This window comes from Desmodus rotundus, chromosome 8, assembly GCF_022682495.2.
Source record: "Desmodus rotundus isolate HL8 chromosome 8, HLdesRot8A.1, whole genome shotgun sequence".
NCBI classification, from domain to species: domain Eukaryota; kingdom Metazoa; phylum Chordata; class Mammalia; order Chiroptera; family Phyllostomidae; genus Desmodus; species Desmodus rotundus.
This window is the reverse complement of record NC_071394.1, coordinates 81,582,748-81,605,903: the sequence shown is the minus strand read 5'-3', so window position 1 is coordinate 81,605,903 and position 23,156 is coordinate 81,582,748. Positions and strand designations below refer to the sequence as shown.

At 39.6% G+C, this 23,156-nt stretch overlaps 1 protein-coding gene across 3 annotated transcripts in view; it reads left to right on the top strand.

The window, feature by feature from the left end:
- Positions 1-23,156, top strand: part of PTPRG (protein tyrosine phosphatase receptor type G) — a 704,073-nt gene that overhangs the window by 404,929 nt on the left and 275,988 nt on the right. For all 3 annotated transcript variants that reach the window (XM_053930009.2, XM_053930010.2, XM_053930008.2), the window contains exons 3-4: positions 5,254-5,433; positions 17,800-17,948. In XM_053930009.2, the coding sequence (XP_053785984.1) occupies positions 5,254-5,433; positions 17,800-17,948 (329 nt within the window). The remainder of the gene's footprint in view (positions 1-5,253; positions 5,434-17,799; positions 17,949-23,156) is intronic.

Sequence of the window (23,156 nt, the reverse complement as noted above, 5' to 3'; positions counted from 1 at the left end):
TTCTCGTGGAAGAAGCCTTCCTGACAATGGGATATTTACACTGAAATCAAACCTTGAGCTAGGGGTGTCAGATGCATTTGTTGAATTTATTAAAAAGAAAATATTTCTCAACATGGTAGAGTGAGAAACTCAAGCTAAACTGTTGGCTTCTGTTGGTACTGATATGTCGGCTCTGTGTCTCTATCAAGATCTCATCCCTGTAAGATTTTCAACATGGGAAATTACTTTTGGCAGAACAAAGTGCCCTTTGGTTTCTAACCTGTGCCTCGCCCCTCCCCTTTTGAGAACATGTCCTTGTATATATTAGGTTGCCATGTCAGAGTTGGCGAGCTGTTCAAAATCAGTCCAGCTGCCAAAATGTGAATTTCCTGCTCATTCAAGGAAGAGTCAATTAGGGGAAACCAAAGTGCAAATGACTTTTCCTTCTTATTTCAGATGGGTTATGTCATACCTGAGAAAGGAAGGCTTCTTGCTGATTTGCTTTTTTTTAACCCCCAACACAGGGTTTACGTTAACTGCAGTCTTTATTTAGTGTCATGTTTTTAACTTAAAACCATTCATTCAAAGTTTTGAAAAACAAAGCATTCAATAGTGTGAGACTTGTGCAACTGCAAATGATTAATGATATAATCCCCGGTCCTTTATAAAGCGTCTTAACACTGAAGAGATTTATACAGTGTGGAATGGCAATGGAGCTTTGGTGTGAGAATAGGTAATCAATACCTGCAAGCTTAGAGAAGTGTTCTATTTCCTCCACTAATGACATTGGGGTTTTTGCAAGGCAAGGGTGTCTGGAGCATGAAGCACTCCAAAGAAGAATTAATTTAAAATCTGAACTGGAAGATCAGTTTCAATTAAAATCGCACTTGAACGTGCATTGGGTGGAAGTGTGAAAGCAAGCATGTAGTCGGCTTAAATCTTCAGATGTTACCAGTGAATAAATGAATCCCACTGGCTGGAACCCCGACTATATTTTTATAAAGTGCTAAATTATATTTCACTCATGTTTAGAAGGTTATGAGAAGTAATGAACATGGAGTACTTTTCAGAGGTTACAGAATAATTTTTTTATTAGTTTGTTAATTATCAGGTGTCCATGTGTTTGTACAGGTAGGTGATGGTTGGCATTCTTACTTCTTTTGGGTCAAACATGTTTAGATTTATTTTACCATGCATTTTTCCCATTGAGTGTAATTTTACTGTACTAATGGGTTTCCAAAAGGCATTATACACACACACACACACACACACACACACGATACCAAAACGTTAGTTTCCATATTTCCAACAGACAGGCCCAAATATATCAACAGTCACTTTATTTAGTTTCTCAATGGATATTTTTGGCATGTGGAAGGAAATTTAAAGACTGGTCAGAATAATTAGAGCCACTCATTAAGTCCTCTTTCCCCTCCTTTTTATCCTTCAAATACACTGATACAACATGGAAACAAGGTTTGTCTAGAGTACAGGGCCCAGCAAAGTAAGGCTGCTTGAGTGTGGTTGGAGGGTATGTGAATGTCTCACATGAGATGGGCAGCAATTTGAACATTTCACCTAAAATGTCATATGGTGTGCTTGAGTGTGATATTGTAATGTTACAGAATTACATGCTTATGATTTTGTAATAAAAGATTTTGTAATAAAAAAGGGGTGTTACTTGTGCTGGACCCTGTGTGTGCAAATGCTCTCTGTTCCTTTGTGACTCATCACAGTCTTTAGGGAATTTCACCAAGAGGAGAAACAATATGAGTGAAAAGACCTTGACCTTTCCAAATTTAGTTGGAGTCTTATAATAAAGACAATGGTGATGTTACCTTTTTCTAGGAAGTATTATGGCACTTGTAAATGCTCTCGAAAACTGCCCCAGGATTGCTAAATCTTTGCTAATTAGTGAACATGTATTTTTTCTGATGGTGCCTTTTATCTTGCTGTGTGGAAGAACAAGGCCAAGTTATTTGCTAGATAACAAGACTAGGAGTCATTTTTAGGGAGCCACGTCAGTTGTTCTTGGAGCCATGAAGCTTCCATTAGTACGACTGAGAAGGTTGTCTGTGTCTGTCCTGTTTTCATGGTTCCTTTGTTCATAGCAAACATAGGGAGGGAGATGGGGAAACCCATGGCAAATAAGCATGCGGTAGTCGGTTCAGGCTCTTATTTAGTAGTAGAGAGATTTACCATAAGGTACATAGATCGAAGCACAAAAATATGGGTTGCTTGATATCTTGGTCTCCTCAAATCCGTTTGGCTATTACCCTCCTCTGCCTGATATGTGTGTGAACACAAGGCTAAGAACCTCAGGGCACGTGTGTGTTTCACATGTATACACACACTGTACTTTATTGAGTGGGTAGCCAAAGTGCTATCTTCTAAAAATTGTAAAGTTTAGACTTTATATCAAACTCTCAAAAAGAATTATTTTAATCTTTCTAGAAAAAGATCTTTCTTTTTTGTCATGTCAAGAAAGTTAAAGGTCTGATGCAGAAAAATCTGAACTAGTATGAATTTAATAGATATAGCCCCCAGAATAACTCATTTCCAAATAAGGCAAAGAAGCTTATACAGTGTATTTTCCTGTTCCTGACTGGTACTCATTAGGGCTTTGTCTTATAGTTGTATTCCCTTCCTTTATTTCTCTTGTATATGTCCCCCAAAAATCTTTATTTATATGAGTGCTGAGTCCAATCTGAAGGTAACTTTATATCCCTGCCTCCCACCACAGAGATGGGTTGAGGGGAAGTGAGTACCTTAATTCACAAGTGAACAAACTCTGGCCAAATTGAAAAATCCTTCACAACTAGCTAAAGGAAAACCCTACCTCATCATCTACATTATTTGCAATGTCTCTTGTCCAGTGTTGTGTTTCTTTCATTTTTACTTTTTTTTCCTTTAACATTTCAGTAACTTTTAGGAACTAAGAAAAGAGTTGTGTTTTGTATACTGATTACAATAGCAAAGCAAGCTAAATTGGTTGAGGTATTCCCTGGTGAAGAAATGCTTTGCTTATTTTAGGAAACTATGTGAAAGTTATTTTTAAATGTGAAAATCAGATTCCTTGTGCAATGAAAAAAAGGGCAACAACCAATTTAAAACAAATAAAAAACAACCAGAAATGCCAGAAAATCAAACTGTATGTAAGCCCAACAACCAAGGAGTTAAAGAAGAAACATTCATCCAGACTGGTAGGAAGGGTGGAGTTGGGCATCAGGGAGGAGAGGACATGAGGCAAGGTGGTGGCTGGTGGACAGGCAGATGAGGAAGAAGCTGGCAAACTGGGCAGTTCCACATTCGTGTGTGGATAAACCAGGAGGAACAACTGGGGAGCAAGACAGACTATGCAACCCAGGGTTCCAGGGCAGGGAAATAAAGGCTCAAAACCTCTAGCTGTAAAAACCTCTGGGGGTTGTGATGGTGGGAGAAACTCCCTGTCTCACAGGAGAGTCAACTGCAAGGACCCACAGGGTAGTAGAATGTACGTAAACCATCCACCCAGGAATCAGCACCAGATGGGCCTAATTCCCTTTTGGGTAGCAGGGGAAGTGACTGGAAGCTGGCAGAGACCTGAGCAAGACATTATTCTCTCTCTGACCGCCCCCACTCCCCCCCAACCCCACAACACACACACAAACACACAGTGCCACACCCAGCAAAGTGGGTTGCCCTGCCCTGGTGAATACTTAAGGCTCCACCCCATTCAATATAACAGGTGCACCAGGACAAATAAATATGGCTCAAATGAAAGAACAGATCAAAATTCCAGAAGAACTAAGTGATGAGGAGCCAGCCGACCTATCAGATGCAGAGGTCAAAACACTGGTAGTCATGATGCTCATAGAATTGGTTAAGTACTTCCACAAAAAAAGAGGTAGAAGTGAAGGCTATACAATATGAAATGAAGAAAAACGTACAGGGAACCAATGGTGAAGGGAAGGAAAGCAGGACTCAAATCAATGATTTGGAGCAGAAGGAATAAATAAACATTCGACTAGAACAGAATGAAGAAACAAGGATTCAAAAACATGAGGAGAGACTTAGGAACCTATGGAACAACTTTGAACATTCTAATATCTGAATCATAGGGGTGCCAGAAGGAGAAGAGGGAGAGCAAGAAATTGAAAACTTATTTGAAAACATAATGAAGGAAAACTTTCCCTATCTGGCAAAGGAAATAGACATGTAAGTCGAGGAAGCTCAGAGAATCCCAAAGATGTTAGACCCAAGAAAGAACACAACAAGACATATCATAAGTAAATTATCCAAGATGAAAGAAAAGGAGAGAATCTGAAGAGCAGCAATAGAAAAGGAGACAGTTACCTACCAAGGAGTTCCCATAAGACTATCAGTTGATTTCTAAAAAGAAAACTTACTGGCAAGAAGGGGCTGGAAAGAAGTACTCAAAGTCATGAAAGGCAAGGACCTACATCCAAGATTACTCTGTCCAGCAAAGCAGTCGTTTAGAATGGAAGGACAGATAAAGCACTTCCCAGATAAGGTCAAGTTTAAGGAGTTCATCATCACCAAACCCTTATTATGTGAAATGTTAACGGGATTTATCTAAGGAAAAGAATGAGATCAAAACTATGAACAGTAAAATGACAACAAACTCACAACTATCAACAACTGAACCTAAGAAACAAACTATGCAAACAGCTAGAACAGGAACAGAATCACAGAAATGGAGATCATATGGAGGGTTCTCAGTGGGGAGGGGAAGGGGGTAGAATGGGGGAAAAGGTACAGGGAATAAGGAACATAAATGGTAGGTACAAAATAGACAGGTGGAGTTTAAGAATAGTATAGGAAATGGAGAAACCAACGAACTACATGTATGGCCTAAGGGGAAGGAATGCTGGAGAGAGGAGGGGTGCAGGGCGGCAGGGAATAAAGGGGAGTAAAAAATCGGACAACTGTAATAGCATAATCAACAAAATATACTTTAAAAATATAAAAATAATAAAACGTGAAAACTCTGACAGCTTTTCTGTTCAACTCTTTTACTCTAATTACTGATAAAGTTAGCAAGTATTTGATTATAAATCAATAAGACAAATAAGTAACTTATTTTTTCTGAAATCTTTTTACCTTGTCAAGCAAATGACTTGGGTTCATAGTTTCCAGTTCACTGACTTCTTTAGGGTGGGGACATGTAGGAAAATCTACTGTGGGAGATGCATGGGTTGACTTTGTACTTCCTATTTGTTCCACCCCCGGCCCTTGAGCCCTGAAGATTGAAGTATTGTTTTTTCTTAACAGGTGCCTATGGGCCTGAGCACTGGGTGACATCTAGTGTCAGCTGCGGGGGCCATCACCAGTCTCCTATAGACATTGTAGACCAGCATGCTCGTGTTGGTGAGGAGTACCAGGAGCTGCAACTTGATGGCTTTGACAACGAGTCTTCTAACAAAACCTGGATGAAAAACACAGGGAAAACAGGTAGGCTATGTCTTCTTCACTTGTCCACAAACAACATGAAGTATTTCTGGATGTCATTGTATTTACCTTAACGAGGACTTGCTCCTTCATTACTGAACAGAGATAAGGAGAATGTATCACTGGGTGAGAGCTTTGGGATCATCTCTTAGTTACAGAAACAATCTCTTGCTTCCATATCTCTTAATAGCCTGTGATTTACAGCAAATTCCTTAACTACTCTGTGTCTCAGATTTTAAAAATATGATAAATGTGGATAATAAAATTTTTCAAGCTCATAGGGTTGTAAGAATGAAATGAGTCAATATATGTAAAGTATATAGAATGAACTTTCAAAAATCTGTTCTGTCCAATATCCAATATGGTGGCCACTCACCATATGTGGATATATAAATTTAAATTTTAATTAATTAAAATTAAGTAAGATTTAAATTCACTCCCTCAGTTTTACTAGGCACATAATGCCTTCCTCCACCCACCTTTGTTAAGCTATTTGCAATCTTTGAAAGCAGAGAAGATACACATTCAGATCTTTATGCGGGGGATCACTTCACTTATTTTTTTCCAGATTTTTAAAATAAAATTGACATATAACATTATGCCTTTTATTTTGTTGATTGTTTCTTTGGCTGTGCAAAGCTTTTTGTATGATGTGTCTAACTTGTTATTTTTGCTTTTGTTGCTTGTGCTTTTGGGGTCATCTTCAAATTATCATTGCTGAGACCAATGTCTTTTCTCTATTTTTTTCTTTCTTTCTGAATTTTGTAGTTTCAGGCCTTAGATTTAAGGCCTTAATCTGTTTCTTTTTTAAAAAATTTTTTTCAATTACAATTTACATTCAGTATTGTTTTATGTTTGCTTCAGGCGTATAACATAGTGGTTACACGTTTATATAATTTACGAATAATTTGTCCCAGTGAGTCTAGCACCCACCTGGTATCATACCTAGTTATCACAATATTATTGACTATAATCCCTATGCTAAACTTTACTTCCTTGTGACTGTTTTGTAACTCTCAACTTGTACTTCTTAATCCCTTCGTCTTTTTTACCCAGTCTCTCAACACTAAGACTTTACCCAAAGGCTTTAATCCATTACATGTTAATTTTTTGAGTGGTATAGGTAGGAGTCCAATTTTATTCTTTGTATGTGAATATCCCGTTTTCTCACCAGCATTTATTGAAGAAACTATTTTTTCCACATTGACTAGTTTTGGCTCCCTTGTCAAATATTAGTTGACTGTATATGCATGGGTTTATTTCTGGGCTCTAGATTTTGTTCCATTGGTCTGTGTGTCTGTTCCTATGTGAGTACCATACTGTTTGTGTACTGTAGTTTTGTAGTATAGTTTCAAATCAGGAAATGTAATACCTCCAGCTCTGCTCTTTTTTGTCAGGATTATTTTGGCTATTTGGGATCATTTGTGGTTCTAGGAATTTTAGTGTTATTTTTACTACTTCTGTGAAAAATTCCATTATGATTTTGACAGGTACTACACTGAATCGGTATATTCCTTTGAATAGTATTGCATTCCCACATTTTAAGTGCCCAGTAGTGACATGGCTAACAGCTACCATATCAGACAGTGCCGTGCAAATTTAAATAAAATTCTTATCTTCCTTGTGATTTTGTTTTGTTAATATTTCTTATTATACTAGTTACAGGTTGAAGTAGCAGTGAATGCTTTGCTGTGCTCCACTGTCTGGTCTGAAAATGAACATTGGGATGTTACGATATATCTCTGCTTAGTGCTACCTGGGCTTCTGTGGGTCCTTAAGATAGTTTTTGTGTTTTATTTTTGAACTCTCCTAACTCAGTAAAACAAGCATTCCTCCCCAGCCTTCACCGCCACCCCCTGCCCCTTTCTGTCAATGATCCCTTTGTTTTTTGTAAACCCTTTAGGAGCCTTGGCTGCCTGAAGCCCTCCTGCGAGGCTAAAATGACTTCACCGTCAACCCTTTGGTCCTATTCATGTCCTGGGTCACAGAGTTGCCTTTTGTTTTAACCTAACTGGCTGCACGTGCAACTTTGGGGATCCATTTTCTTTCTCCAAAGCAGCATTTGTCTGAGATTATTCATGGTTGATTGCTTTGGGTTGGCCCGATTTCTTCATAGAATTGCTTCCCACTCATTCAGCACAGTGACTCCTTGCTTTGGGCTCTTTTCATGATGTCCCCATAAACAGTCCTCATTCGTGCTTTTACAGCAGGGTACCCAGTCCTGTACTTGATTCACCTATTTGAGTAGCCATTCAACACAAATATATGTAATTTTATGTTATTTGTGCACAACTTTTCACTACCAGCCCCTCACTCTCCCAATGGAGATGCATGCTTATTGTTACAATTCAGAATTTTTCTACCAGTGGTCCGCTTTGTATTTCAAATACGAGTGTCATTGGGAGGACTGTAAGGGGAGTATTATTCCTCAGACTTCCTGAATGTGGTGGATGGCAGCTTTGCCACACTGGGTGTAATCAGATCCTGGAGCTGAGTGCCACCTCAGTGCCACATCCCGGAAGCCTGCCAAAAGCAATTCACTGGGCTCTCTGATATGGTTTTCTACTTGACTTGCAACGCTTGACAGCCTTCTGCAGAGATAACACATTTCAGTGACAGCTTTCCGCTTGGTATCTCCAATGACAGGTTTTAGAGGAGTATAGGGTTCACTCAATGCAAGTTGATTTATGACCTTGGTCTTCCAGAAGCTGATTATCAGCCTGTCACTCTGCTGACTTCTTACAGTGATCCACAACTTGTTGCGTATATGTGAGTGCCTGTGCTTGATTTTAGACACAGCTATTTAAATATGAACAGTCTCAAATTTCCGAAGAAGCACAGCTCTGAGAAGAAAGAAATTATCGTTCCCAAACTGTGATTAGTACTATGACATTCGTGACATCATACTAGATAGGCAAATATTTCATAAATAATTTAAGATGATTCTATAGGAGTGGTGTTTTAAAGTGGCAAACATTTTTAGGCAATTTTAAAGAAGGATGTGGAATTTTTTTTCTAGAAAGATTTAAGTATATGATATTGCAGAAATCAACCTGTGTCGTTCTTAGTTTTTATTTGATAAGCACAAACCTAGAAACTTCTCTCATTTTGTCATCTTTAAAGTGCCAAGTGAGTTCATAAATTTTCAAGTATTTTAGAGAAGTGAAGATTCAGTGGCTTTTCCTGATATGCACTGATCACATAAAGTCAGTTGAGTAATGGTACACACACAGTGCAAGGTGCTGTGTTCAAGCTGAAGGTGTGGGTTGAGAATATCCAGAGTGCTTTGTATTGATAGGCAACTTGGATAATATCAGTTTAAAAAATCACACCTATTATTGTATTGTAGTTTTGTAAGATGTTATGATTTGGAAAAACTATATAAAGGGGACACAGGACCTCTCTGTATTTGTTTTTACAACTGCATGTGAATTTACAAGTATCAGAAAAGTCAGAAGTTTAATTACTAAAATGGTGTGTCTTTGTTACAGTCATTCATTTAATATCTAATTTGCCTCCCTGGTTGAGGAAGAAATGTTAATCATTAATTTGTAAGCAACACATTTTTCTTCTCCAAAAGTCTTTTCTTGAACCTTGTACTTTGAGAAAATAAATTCAGGAAGGAGTATTTGTTTTTTTTTTCTGGTGAAAATTTACAAGCCACTTATCTGTAAAATAGACCATCTTTTGGATATTAAAATATGAATATAGAAAGTTAATATTTAAAGCGGCTTAGTACATATAGACAGTAACTTTCACATAAAACAGCTTTAGTGCTCATATCCGTCTTCACCCCTGAGAGTGCTGTGTGTCCAATGCAGCATAATCAATACAGCAAGTTGGTTATACGTAGCCCACTTCTCAAAAGTTGTCTAAAATAGCTTTACAAGACAGATAGCTTCTCTGTATTTCTTCCTGAGGAGCCATAACTGTCTATTGTACCAGTTCTGATTCGATTTCATCTAAAGTTATTTCCCTTTCATTTTTGTGGAATGAAAAGATAATGCATTCATCAAGAACATTTCAAGATAATCTTGCTGTTTCTAGAATTAGCTTATAGCTAAATGATCAGATTTTAAGATTTAGATGGTGCTTCTGATGTATGCTAATACACCTCCTATAAATTTGAACCATTTGAGGGCTTTTGAGACTTGGTTTTTCTACTTTTTTTTTTTAACCTATCATCCCTCACCAAGAACAAATAGTAAATCCGTTTGTCATAATGTATGTTACTCCCATTTTCCCACTTTGTTTACTAAATATTTTTTCTTTGCCTGCATTCTCATTTATTGGACAAATACCACTATGCCAGTTGTGTGGCTTAGATGAATTCAAGAAATGGTTGCTTAAATTAATAGAAGCACGTCAGCAGTGCAGAAACTAGGTGTGGATCAGTAGGTCAGGAAGCGCATCCCAGAATATTGTGAGTCCGTAGAATTTAGACAGGGTTTAAGAGGCTGTTACATTACTTTATTTTCCTGACCCTTGGAATTTTATAGTACAGTAGCACCCTAAGAACCCACAGACTAAGAGAAGAACAACGTCATTGCTGGCTGGTGTAAAGAGAATCACAAAGTCTTAACAACCTGAGTTTCTATGTGCTTGTTCCCCAGTTGAGCATGTGACCGCTGCTCCTGGGAAAGGAGTGTTGGGCCCTGTGACTCTGCCTGCCCACAGGGCAAGGCTTCCCCCAAGGGCCAGGCAAATGTCTGACCCTAAGAGACGCTGTGTTCTGTGGGTCCCTTCTGTTCATAGCTCAAGCTTGCAGTGGCCTCTGTGCTGCTGCTGAAGAGTCAGCGTTCTGCTTGAAGGTTGCTGGGAAACTGGTGTAAGTCTGGGATTCAGCTCCTGAAGGCCGCTACTCGTACCTTACAGGGCTTTCAATAGCAATCTCCATGATGCTTGATATCCTCCCCAGTTGATGGATTTGAATGCTTAGCCCTCATTCGGGATGTGATTGCTTGGTACTAGCACGCTTGCCCAAGTGTAACACACATGGAAAAGCCTTTAGCAATCTTGAGGCTGGTAAGGAAGAGTCTAGGGCAGTGATTTTTCAACCAATGTGCCGCAAGAATTTTACTTTTTCTTTTTATTCCACTCAGACTGCTCAACTGATGTGCCGCAAGAATGTTTAAAACATGCAGTACCTGACTATTTAGTCAGGGGCACTGACCTCTTTTCCCTTAGACTGTGAAATTAAAAAAAAAAAAAAAAAAAAAAAAGACAACAGCTAACACAGCAATAGTTGTCTGGTGTGAATGAATCCAAATTATATCTATATTTTTTGTCAGATTTGCAAAAAGTAGGATATAAGTTTTGCTGTGCCTCATAATTTTAGTAGTTAGTTTATGTGTGCCATAAGGTGGGAAAGGTTGAAACTCACTGGTGGGTGTGTTTGTCTTACCTTTCCATTTGGACTTTCTCTTTCTTCTTTGGTTCTGTTGATGGATTAGATGTGTGTTGCTCCTTGTATCTCACTGAGTTTTCACTTTTTCGCTGTTTCATTCTCGTGCCCTTCCTCTTAGGTCTCCTGCTTGAGTGTCCCCTCCCTGCCCCCGGCCCTGGCCCCCCCCCCCCCCCCGTGACATGTCTCTGTCCATCACCCTCTGCTCCTAGATTTGGCCCCTTTCTGTCATTTCTTCCTGTCTTCCTTCCTTATAGCTGACCACAGATGAGAACCAAATTTGTAAAAGTGTTTGTATTTATTGTGTTTGTGGACTACAGATTTTGATGTTGATAGTGAAAACCCGAGTATATTCTCATTTCAGTAAAAACTCTCTATCCCCGATACATGCGAGGGTCTGGGCTAGTGAAGGGAACAATGAGCCCCCAAGAATATGTTCTTGGAGTATATGTTCTTGATACCAAACCATTAAATTATTTTTATTTTGTGATCCGCCCCCCCCCCCCTCAATTTTGAATCATCCTTGACAGGTATAAATGTGGGAAGTGAAGTTGGATTAGCTGGGGGTCCTTATTCCTGGCTCATGGTTCTTTTTAGCTCTGAGTTTTGTTTGTGTCACTAACAAAATAGTCATTTTGTTCACAAAAAGGCTGCCAAGCTTTCTGATTAAAAGTATGCTATGAATTAAATAGACAGATGCTTGGAAACATCTGGGTATTCAGCACCATTTACATTGGGCATGCCCAACTCTGACTTTACAATACCCAGAGGCATCTCTAGTTAGCGCAAGGCTGCCCAAAAGAAAAATTTAAACATCCGTCTTCTTTTGGGGCATGCTTTGGCTCTTCACTTTTCAAATTTCCGTACTTCAAACGCCCAGATTCTTAGTGTTCCTTCATCCTATTACTGTTCAGTCTTGCCTGAACCTTGGAATTCAAGGCAAATTATTTTACTGCGTCTCTTTTTGGCAAGACACACTCCATGCCCTGTTTCATGTTCACTAAGCTCATTTCTCTCGTCTTATCCTCACAGACTCCCCCCACCCCCGCCCTGTGTTCACGTGATAGAAACTAGTTTCTGGGTGGATAGCAGTGTAATTTACCACTTTCATAATGGGGAGACAAGTGCTGTATTACACAGATAGACTGTGTACATTTTAAATTTTGAGGATCATTTTTAAGGCCCATTTTTCTTTTCAGGGGAACACAGAACCCTCTGTTAGATTGCCATCTGCCATATCTCACATGATTAAAGGGTCAACTAATCTACTTTGTTCATCTTGTTCAGTGTAGTGGTGAGTCCACCAAGACTCAGGATAATCTCATGACTTGACATTTCTTGGATGTCTGAGGGGTTCCAACTCAACAGTTTCTCTCTTCTGGATGACTGCAAGAACTTCCTCGCCAGTGCTGCTTTCCCCCCAGGTCTGCTCCACTTAGTAGCCAGAATGTTGTTCTTATTTTCTAATCTAATCATGCCTGTCTGCCTTTCCCTCTTTTTTTCCCCTTGCTCTCTCTCTGTTTACCATATCAAAGTTATTTTTTCTCAACCATTTCTCCTGGGGGTAAAGGTAGACTGACCACTCACTGTCTCTGCCTCATTCTCTAACACTAGTTTATTCTCTGGGCACTGTTTACCCTCACTGCATACTTACCCCCCTGACCACAGGGCCTTTGCATGAGTTTCTCTCCCACAGCTCTGCTCCCCTCTTGTCAGCACTCCCAGTATGGCTCCTTTAACATTCACCTCAGGGGATTCCAGCAGTCTTTCTCCTGTCTGGGGTTGGAAGCTCTGCTGTTATCACTTGTCCCACTTGTAGGTGTGCTTCTGTTGTTGATTTAGTTGCTGGTGCCTGTCCTTCCCACATATATGAGGTCTGTCCAGAAAAAGTCCAGCCATTATTAATATAATGATAACAGGTTGTGCGACATCAGTGTAACCTGGTAACCGTGGAGAGTGGACCGGAATGCACATGCATGAATAATGATGACGTCGCTGTGCTAGTTGTTGGGGATGGTGGACGCCATTGTGTGAGCACCTGTACTGTGTGACCATCACATGCAATGTGATGACAGTGAGTAAAGCAACGAATCTCCATCAAATTTTGCATTAAGCTTGAACATTCCACCATGGAAACTATTTGGATGATTCAGAAGGCCACAGCTATGGGCACCTGGTGGTGGACAGCATCATCACGACAATGTGCCCGCTCATGGGTCACATCTCGTGCAGAGTTTTTTGGCAAAACAACAAATCACCCAGGCGACACAGGTCCCCGTACAGCCCAGACTTGGCACCCTGCGACTTCTGACTTTTCCTAAAACTCAAATCCCCTTTGAAAGGTAAGAGATTTTAGACCATCAGTGAGATTCAGGAAAATACATTGGGGCAGCTGATGGTGATTGGGAGAACTGTGTGAAGTCCCAAGGTGCCGACTTTGAAGGGGACTGAGCCGTCATTGTTCTATGTACAAGGTTTCTTGTATCTTCTTCAATAAATGTTTCTACTTTTCATATTACATGGCTGGATATCTTCAGGACAGAATTCGTATACTCCATGAGGCCAGGAGCTGTGTCTGATTTACTTATCTTTGATTCCCCAGTAATTACGTGTTATATATTTGAAAAATAAAGGTCAGTGCCTATAGGAAATTAGTAGGAGGCTGGACTAGAGCTCGTGTGTCTTGACTTCCAGGCCAAAGTGTTTCTCTTTTCAGCAGGGACCCAGAGAATCCCTCTGATGGATACTGGTATTGCAGGTGGTCTGGTGTCCCACCATTAAAATCCAATAATGGTAGTTTTCCCCCATCTTATAGTGTTAAAATTAGTTGGGGGCAGTGACGGTAAGGTATTAAGCAGCTCATTTTCTCTCTCATCAATTTTACTTAACTTTTGGTACCTGCTGCTTTTTACTCAGATTTTGTTGTGAACATGTGTTTAGCTCAGCATTACATAAGACATGTGGAGTTTAATTTGTAAACAGTTGGTGGATGCCCTGCAAAGAATGCCATGAATGCCCTGTCCTCAGTCATCACTTCGAGCTGAGGAGAAAACGAGTTTGTTCTCCAAGGTATGACTACCTGCTCCTGCCTCTGTGCACAGCAGTTTCACATGATGGGGGCCCTAGACACGGGGCATCTGTGACTGCCGTGGCTTCTTCTCCTAGGAAAATAACCTTTGAAAGCAACACATAAAATGCAGTCTGCATGCTATATAGTCTTGTATGAAGTACTGTCTAGCAGTCTTCCTATGCCAACCCCTGTGGTCTGATGACACACTTGTGAGGTTGCTCTTGTTTTTCCAGTTTTACAGTCTTGGTGCCTTCCTGAGGCACCAAGGAGTGCTGTTCTTTTCCCACAACTGGACAGTGGTAGTCTAGACTCAAATTCAGACCCCCTGGATCTAGAGACCAGCACTCGTGTACTCGCTCTCTCTCTCTCCCCACCTCTCCCTCCCTCCCTCTCTGTCTCTCTCTCTTTCTACACACATACATACACAAACACACACACACAACCGTGGTCAGATTTTTACTTTCTATATCAGCAGGGTGCAGACTACAGATACGGACTTTATTCTCTTGGTTCAGGAACTCTGAATTTGAAGCCCCAGCTCTTTTCAATCCCTCCCTCATTCTGCTTTGATTCAAGCACAATCCCTATTAGCAGTTTAACAGGTGGAGGGCCTACTACTAGAAAGTCCACTCCCATATACCTTCCCTTCCTCCTCTTCCTATCCCCTTTTTCCTCAGTTGGTAGGTGTTGCTTGTTACCTTCCCATTTGTCACCTTACCAAATTTAACTCGTACTGATATTGTTTTAAAACTTAAATGTTTTTTTTTGATTGACTCACTTAATTTTATTTACTTACTTGTTATTAGAGGGAAACAGAAAGAGAAACATTAATGTATGGTTGCCTCTCAAGTGCCCCCCGCTGGGGACCTGGCCTGCAACCCAGGCAGGTGCCCTGACTGGGAAGCGAACCAGCAACCCTTTGGTTCTCAGTCCAGTGCTCAATCCACTGAGCCACACCAGCCAAGGCAACTCTATTTTAAATAAACAAATTGGTTTTAAAATAAAACTTTTTATCAACATTCTAATGAGAAAATCTGTTCTATATGACGTGGTTAGACTTATGTAAAAAATTAAAAAGTTAAAAAATCCATAACTTATGAAAATATATCAAATTTACCAAAGTTATTATATACTTACTCTTGGGTCAAAGGGGGAAATGAGTAAGTATCAAGCTAGTAAGGAGGCATGTTAGCACCAAATTGAGATTTTACAATATTTTCCTTGATGTGACCAAAGGATAAGAATAATCAAGAAAAGGAAAATCATTTTTCTTTGTGTTCTACTGATCTCAAAACACTTAAGATCTACTCCACCTGCCCAGCTTTGTCCCTGCAAAATAAACTTTTTCTTCTGTGGGAAAGACAGTATTGCTTTAAAATTGAATTCTATCTGAAAGTGGAGCATGATGCCTGTGTGGTCGCTCTTCTCTGCTGCCCTTTAACTTTGTCCATGTCTCGAGAACTGAGTTTGACAGTAATCACCATTGAGCATGTACACGCTGTTTCTGTCACTGTTTTAATGCTTTCCACGTGCCACTTCCGTCAGATGTGATTTCCTTCAGGTGTGATTGCCGGGTAGGCACTATTTGAACAGTAGTAGCAGGGAGGCACAGAGGAATGGGGTAACTTGCCCAAGACCACCCCACTGTTCTGCGGCACAATTAGAATCCAACCCAGGTGTGTCCATCTCCTGAGCTCAGGATGCGTACCACATCTGTGTTCTGAAGTGACTGCCCTTGGGGCCTCCTGTTTAGAAACAGAGTTTTGTTATCAGTGGTCATCAGAAGATTGTTCCAGGATGGCTGGGAAAGTTCTCTCTTTCCAATTTTATAGGTAAACGAAAGTGTAAGCCACTTTCAGAAGCAGGGTGCGTGCATGTAGCATGCTGTGTGCTCTAGTGAGAAATACTGTGAAATGAAAAATGAGATTAATGTTTCAGATTGTACAGTGTCCTAATTATGCTTTTAATTATTCAGATAAAACAAGTAAAATGACCTCTGACAGAGACATAAATGATTTAGGTAAAATCAAATATTAATAAGATGCTGTGTGTCCCTGGGTGTATTTTAACAGATGCATTCAAAATGCTTTGCCTTCATTCTTTGGATGTAAAATATTATTTATAGAATTTATAACAGGCCGAGAGTAATCAATGGTATTTAAGACATTGCTGAGCTCATCCCTTGTATTTTGGCTTTAACACTAATGGTATCTGATTGTTTTAATGTAATAGTTTATCTCCTAAAATATACTGAACTTTAGAGATCACTGAGTGACATCCCCCCCAAACATTTTTTAATGGCTGAAAAAATTGAGAAAAGAATAATATTCCATGAAACATGAAAATTATATCCAAATTTCACTGTGGATAAATAAAGTTTTATTTCACAGAGCCTGACCCATTCACTTACGTAGCATGTTTGGCTACATCTGTGCCACAAAGACTAGGTTGAGTAGTTGCAACAGGGACCATAGAGCCCACAAAGCCTTAAATACTTACTATCTCACCCTTTACAGAAACAGTTTCTTGTCTAGCACACTGTAAAGGTGGAACAGTGCTGTAGAATGTTTAATCACCATAAGAAACACTTGTTTTTACTTCATTTTATTCTTTAATTTTCTGTTCTGCTGATTGAACAGTCATTGCATATTTTTTAGGAGTTCAAGAAAAACTGCCTTTGAATGCAATAAAGAGGGATTTATATGAACAGGATTCCTCCATGTGCTTTCAGTGCTTTTTTTTTTTTTTTTTTTTAGAGAAGTGCTGGAATTAATTGCATTGTTTTAGAAATGGGTTATTGGTCTAGTCCCTATTTTTCATGAAGACCTAATTTTCATGCAGGATTTTTCTCTGAAGCTTATACTGGGATTTCTTTAGGAAGAGAAGGCAGTGAGGATATGAGAGCTTTTCCTTGGTTTTAACAGGCTTGGCTTTTGTCCATAAACCATTTAGTTAGTATATTGGTTGGTGTCATACATTTATTTAGCAGCCCATAAATTTTTGTTGAATGAGTGAATGAATGAATGAATGAATTCACCTTAGAAATCAAAAAAGGGGGAGATATATGTGATTTATAAAATAAAATGTTTGTATAGATTGGTCTATTATATTCCTTTTGGAAAAATAATTTTCTGTTTGTAGTAGTCCAAGTTATTTGGTCTTGATTTCTGCTTTCTATGTTTCAAGGAAAAGTATTTAGGGTTTGAATTGATTGAGGCTCCCTATGGACGTGGACATTCTTATGTGTTCTTTTAAATGGGCAAAGGAGGGGGTTATACTTGTGATGAATAGGAGCAGTAAGGTAAATTTAATCTGCAATGATTGCATGACTTAACGAGTGGAGTTTTCACTGCACTTTCCCGAGCATCTTTGTCAAATACAATGAATGTGGTACCTAATTGCAGCTACCTTGTCACTGTTGTGGCCTTCATTTTGGAAGAACCTGCAAATTTTACTTTCTGATTAACTCGTCTAAGTTTTCTGATTAAAGAAACGGGCCTCTCACATTTGGCTTATCATAAACCTTTCCCGTTGCATTCCAGGCCTTGAATTTCTGGGTATCCTCAGGAACCTCGCTCTCCTGGTGATGTTGATCGTTGAGCAGATTTAAGAGCCCCTAATTCAGAGCCACTTACTCTGTCATTGTTTTATTTATTTCACGTGTTAAATGGATTAGAAATTCTGAGACCATTCCCTGGGAATTTTCATGATTTAGAGTCCACTGGCATTTGCTGCAGTTAGAATGTGCTAATTCATTGAGGCTGCTTGTTTTTGACTTGTTTTTAACAGATATGTGAGGAAATGTGATCATAAACTTGATTTGAAGCAACAGAAGACATCTTTCGAGTTTGGTTTTGAAATTCACTTTGCTTCTCTCTCCTTCCATTTTCTACAGTTGCCATCCTTCTAAAAGACGACTATTTTGTCAGTGGCGCTGGCCTGCCTGGCAGATTCAAAGCTGAGAAGGTCGAGTTTCACTGGGGCCACAGCAACGGCTCTGCAGGCTCTGAACACAGTATCAACGGCAGGCGCTTTCCTGTTGAGGTGAGAGAAACTTGGAACTCCAGACATCAGAGGGTCGCTGTGCCTTGTGTCTTTACATTAATGAGATGCTTTGTTTTTGCCCCCAGTCATTTTTCAAATCAAACTTGTCCTGTGCCTACCTTTGTCTCTGGAAATCTGTCACGTAGAGCCCGACAGGTAAACATGCATCCTCAAGCTTCTCAACCTTGTTTAAGCATGTAGACATCACGGATGTCATGGATTTGGTAGCTCACCTCTGGCCAATGACTTTCAAGCATTTGTTTCATTTGACTGAGTTTGTCTTTCCTGTTCATTTTTCAAATCATTTTTTCTAAAGGTGAAATTTTGTATGAAACTCAGGTGACTTTAATTTTGCTCTTTGGAATAGAGAAAAGTTAGTAATATGAATAACAATCTCAGTACCTTCTTTCAGTAGGGAAGCTGTTTTAAGGTTTTTTTAAAGTTTGTTTGTTCCTGTCAGCTATTAAAAAAGAGGCTGTGGCCATTGGCTGAATGACTCCCTGTTAACTTTACTGGGATCGATGGTGGCATTTTGCCTCCACGTCAGTTTTCTGAAAGATCCGTGCTGCTAGACAGAAAAGGGTCTGTGTGCAGCAGGTCGTGTCTGTCTTTTTGGTGAAGGAGGAAGGGGGAAGAGCAAGTCTCCAGGCTCCTTTGTTCACGTTGGGTGGGGGCAGAATGCCCCTCCCATTGCTAACTTTATTTTTACCTTTAATAATGATGGGGATGTGAATATTCTTTTGTTGGGACAATTGTATTTGTTGGTTGTTTGGTTTCCCATGTGGTAAGCTTTACAAGTTTGTGGAAGAACTGAGCAGCTGTGCATTCTATCCTGTGGCTGGACCCAAACATGTAATAACAACTCTTAACGTTTTGTAATTTCTATTAAGTCATGACTGGCTTTGATAATCTAATGTATACTTGAGACTCCCCCCTACCATAGAGAATATAGATGTACTTACACACAGATTTGTACATAATTTATAGGATATAATCACTCTCCTTAGCTCCTAAAGCCCATTGATGGACCCTTTTGGCATCCTTGAACCTTAAGTGAAGATCGCTACAAGATGAGAAAATCAGTAACATTTGTGTGTGTGTGTGTGTGTGTATATATATATATATATATATATATATATATATATATATATATATATAAATTTGTTTCTTATGCATGCATGATTACTGGAGAAACCAGGTATAACTACTCTTTGAAAATGTTTCATATTTTTTCTTGTTTACCTGAAAAATTCTTTTTTTAATTCTTTTCTATTATATTTTTTCCACTACCACTTAGTTTCCTTGTACCGCCCCCAAACCCCACAATCACCACACAAGAAATTCTTATTATCAAAATGTTTCTGTACTAGGATTCGTCTATCTGTGGGACTCCTGTCCTACCTGCTCACACTAATTGTAAGTCTCATGAATAGGGTTTCTATTTAATGGGCTCTCCCCAACCCCTTTAAATTGAATAAATCATCTCATTGAAGTCTTAGCTTTATTTGTACTTGGAAAACTTGATTCCTAGATGTAAGATTTCATCTTATTTTTAAATGTGGGTTTTCCCTTCTGTTCTTGCTGACCAGTTCCATTGGGCAGTTTGAGTGGAAGCCATAGTCTGTATCCAACTAGCTTTGCTCCAGAGCCTTTTTATCTTAGAATAGGGTTGCCATTTGTTCAGTTAATGTTGTTCTGGACAAAAGACTTGTGCTTAAAACTTTGAAAACTTACTTTGGCGGCTGCCTTGGGAAAGAATTCTGGAGCCGGCAATTAGGAACTTCCTCTTGTTCCCTAATAACATCCATCCTCACATCCATCCGTGCCAAGATGGGCCTGTCTCCTCCTCCTGTTTTGTTCTGGAAAAATGCATAGACAAGATGCATATTCTTTTGGATATATTACTTCAAGTGAGTATTGTGGTTTTCTTTTACTCCAAGAGTGGCATGAAATTCATAAGCTAAAGAGAAATGGCAGCTACAATGCACAGACGTATTATTTGACCGAGCTGTTTGAATTTATTTCTTTTAAGTAATGTCAGATGGTAAGGCTGCCTATCCAATTGGGCTTCATTGGGCTTCTCATCCAATCCCATCTAGTTCATAGCTTGTTTTTATTTTTTTTTAATGTGATAAATGAGTTAAATTACTTAGTGGTTATAGGTAGAGGAACTTGACATTCAGGGATCTAAGGTAATGGGATCAAATTTTACTTTAAAATATGCACAGAAAAATTGCTCACTTTTGCCTAAAAATGTCATTCATAGGATAGCTCCCATGACAAAGAATTGCCCTGCCCCGAATGTCACAGTTGTGAGCCTGTGGAGCGGAGAAAGTAGTGTTTAGTGGAAGTGAACCTTCCTTTAGTTGTGTGGCATGGTTTTAAGTACAATTGAATAATGAAGACTCATTGCTTGAGAAGTTGTTTCATCCTCTTGTGGTTTTTAGAGGAAATGTACCTTGCCTTATGGGTAAGAGCATCACTGGGCCTGGTTCCTTTAGATTCCTCCTGAGATAAAGTCACAATATTGGGTATTTCCACAGCTGTCTCAGTGCTTCTGCTCTGCAGGTGGGATTTTAAGCGTATGCCCCACAAGAATCTGGATATTCTCCCTGAGGGTAAATTGCAACAAACCCAATTTTGTAGGTTTTGCTGCTTCCCAGGAATTCTCGGAGGTCATCTACAACTTTGTACACATCAGAAATTAGACCTCTCCACATTTTCCTGGCTGAAGTCCTAGACTTGGACTTGTAGTTCCGACACTTAAAATTATGCAGTCCAATAGAAAAATAAATGTCCTTGTAAAAATAAAGGCAAAGCCCTTCAATGGCCAGTGTTCTTTATAGCGCAGTTAAAGCTAGAAAAGAAATTAAGAATTAGATTACAAGCCACAGGTAGGAGACTTAACCCAATTTGGACCCTCAGCTGTCCCCACCACTTATTATTCACCTTTATTTCTCACCTTTCAGCAATATTTCCTTAAGTGCCTTTTTTTCCTGTAGATGTCAGGTTACGAAAAGGTAAACCAGAAGGACAGAGTACCTACCCTTAAAGTATTTACAGTCTAGTCATGACAAGAGAAATTGAACAAGGAGTCATGTAAGAAGTGTAGTATCAGGTGTGATATAATCTCCGATAGGGGAACATTTGTCACAAATGAGGAGATCTCTGTGAAGGCAGATGTTTATTAAGATACGAGATACTTACTAAATGATATTTATTAAGATGGAAGAGATGAATTGGAGCCTGCCTGTAGAACATGGATATGCAAAGACCCTGAGGTAAATACTTGGTAAATTTAAGGAATAACAAGTTAACAGTGGGGGATTTGTAGGCAGGATAATGGCCCCCCAGAAACATTCACCACTTATTCCTTGAAACAATGGGTGTGTTACTTTACATGACAGAAGAGACTTTGCAGATGTCATTCAGTGTCTGAAGTCAGAAGACTCAGGATATTCTCAGGTTAAAACAGTGATATTATGTCCTGTTCTAGTTCTTGTTTGGCTACTGGACTTCGTGTTTTTTGTCCAATCACAATTATCTAGTGTGGCTTCTGTCCTTTCCTAAATCTGCTCCCTCTCCCGTTCTCATATCCTGTTCTGTGGTTGGTAACTGAATGTTCATGTGACACTAACAGGGATTGAATTCTGTGCTGTTTCCACTAGTAGCTGAAGTTGGAGTTAATGCAAAGAGAAATTTCCAGATAAAATGTCTGAGAGCTCTATAAAAGTGCAGGTTCATTGCATGCTTGTTGTCTGAGGTAATTAAAATCTTGTTTATTACAATAATAGATTGTGGAAGTTGTTGATTCAGACTTACTGGTGCTTTATGAGTTGAAGTCTTCAATAAGCTTAAATGATCCAAATTGATTGTGTGTGCCCTTTCCAGTGAAACACAGCTGGTTCGTTTCAGTTCTGTTTAGAGCATCTCAGTAAGTGAGCAGAGGCAAAGGCTTTTTTCCTGATATATACGAAGTACACATTACCATATGGTACAGGTCTACCGTCCCTTAGCTGAAGCCCTTGAGGCCAGATGCTTTAGAATTCGGAATCTCTTTTCTAGAAAGGTATTATGTATATATGCCACACGTATTACTGAGGACATGTAGTAGGGTCTGGGACTATACCCCTTGAATACATTAATATTCCTGCAGCATGAATATGAATATTTGCACTAAGTAGGAAATAACAAAATTCTAAAGAGCTTCACATCTCTCTTCACATCAGGTTTTACTGCCAAATTACTTTTTGCACCAAAATCATAAATAATAACAGTAACAAAACGCCTTTGGTCTTAGAAGCTCTTGAGATTTCATCATTACTAATAAAGGATTTATAGACCTGTGTCTTAAAAGCTGGTTCCACAGCATGACCCAAAGAGCATGAGTCAGCCGTGACTGTGACACCAGCACAGTGAATTTTGTGTCTGCCTGGTAGGCTGATGTGTCCAGGTGCTACTCTCGTCTTCCTCCCTGCTCTGCTGTGGTGGTGTACCAAATTCTTAGTCAAAGTTAGGCTGTGTGCAGGGGCAGAAAGTCGCTAGTCTTAGGCTGACTTTTTCGGTGATTCATTTCCATTTTAACATTCTCTTTGGGCTGGCAGTTGTATTCAGTCTCCATGTCTTTGAGGATGTTCCCTTGACCTGCTCCTGTACTCTCCCTGTTCACTGAGCTCCTACCTTCCTGCCTAGATCACACTAATGATTTGCCTTTCATTCTGTAAATGGATCTTGGTTCTTCTGATGCTTCTGTTTCATTCTGGTTAGATGGTAATCTTGCATTATACTGCTAGGTTGTATCTCAAGTAACTTGTATCTGCCTTCCTTCTCCCAGGTAAGCTCATGCACCTGTGACACACACAAAGGTGTCACACAGTGTCACCCTGTGTACACTCATGCAAGTGTGACAGGCTACTACACAACTTACGTGTGGAGCAATTCAGCCAGAGATTGAGTTCCAACATTGGTTCCTGGTTTCAGTAGCCTGAGATTCTAGAGCGGGGTGTCTAACCCACGGCCCAGGAGGGCTATGAATGCAGCCCAACATAAAATTGTAAATTTACTTAAAACATTGTGAGATTTTTTTGTGATTAGGTGTCACAGTGTATTTAATGTGTGGCCCAAGACAACTATTCTTCTTCCGTTGTGGCCCAGAGACACCAAAAGGTTGGTCACTGCTGTCTAGAGCACGGATGAAATGTTCAGTCC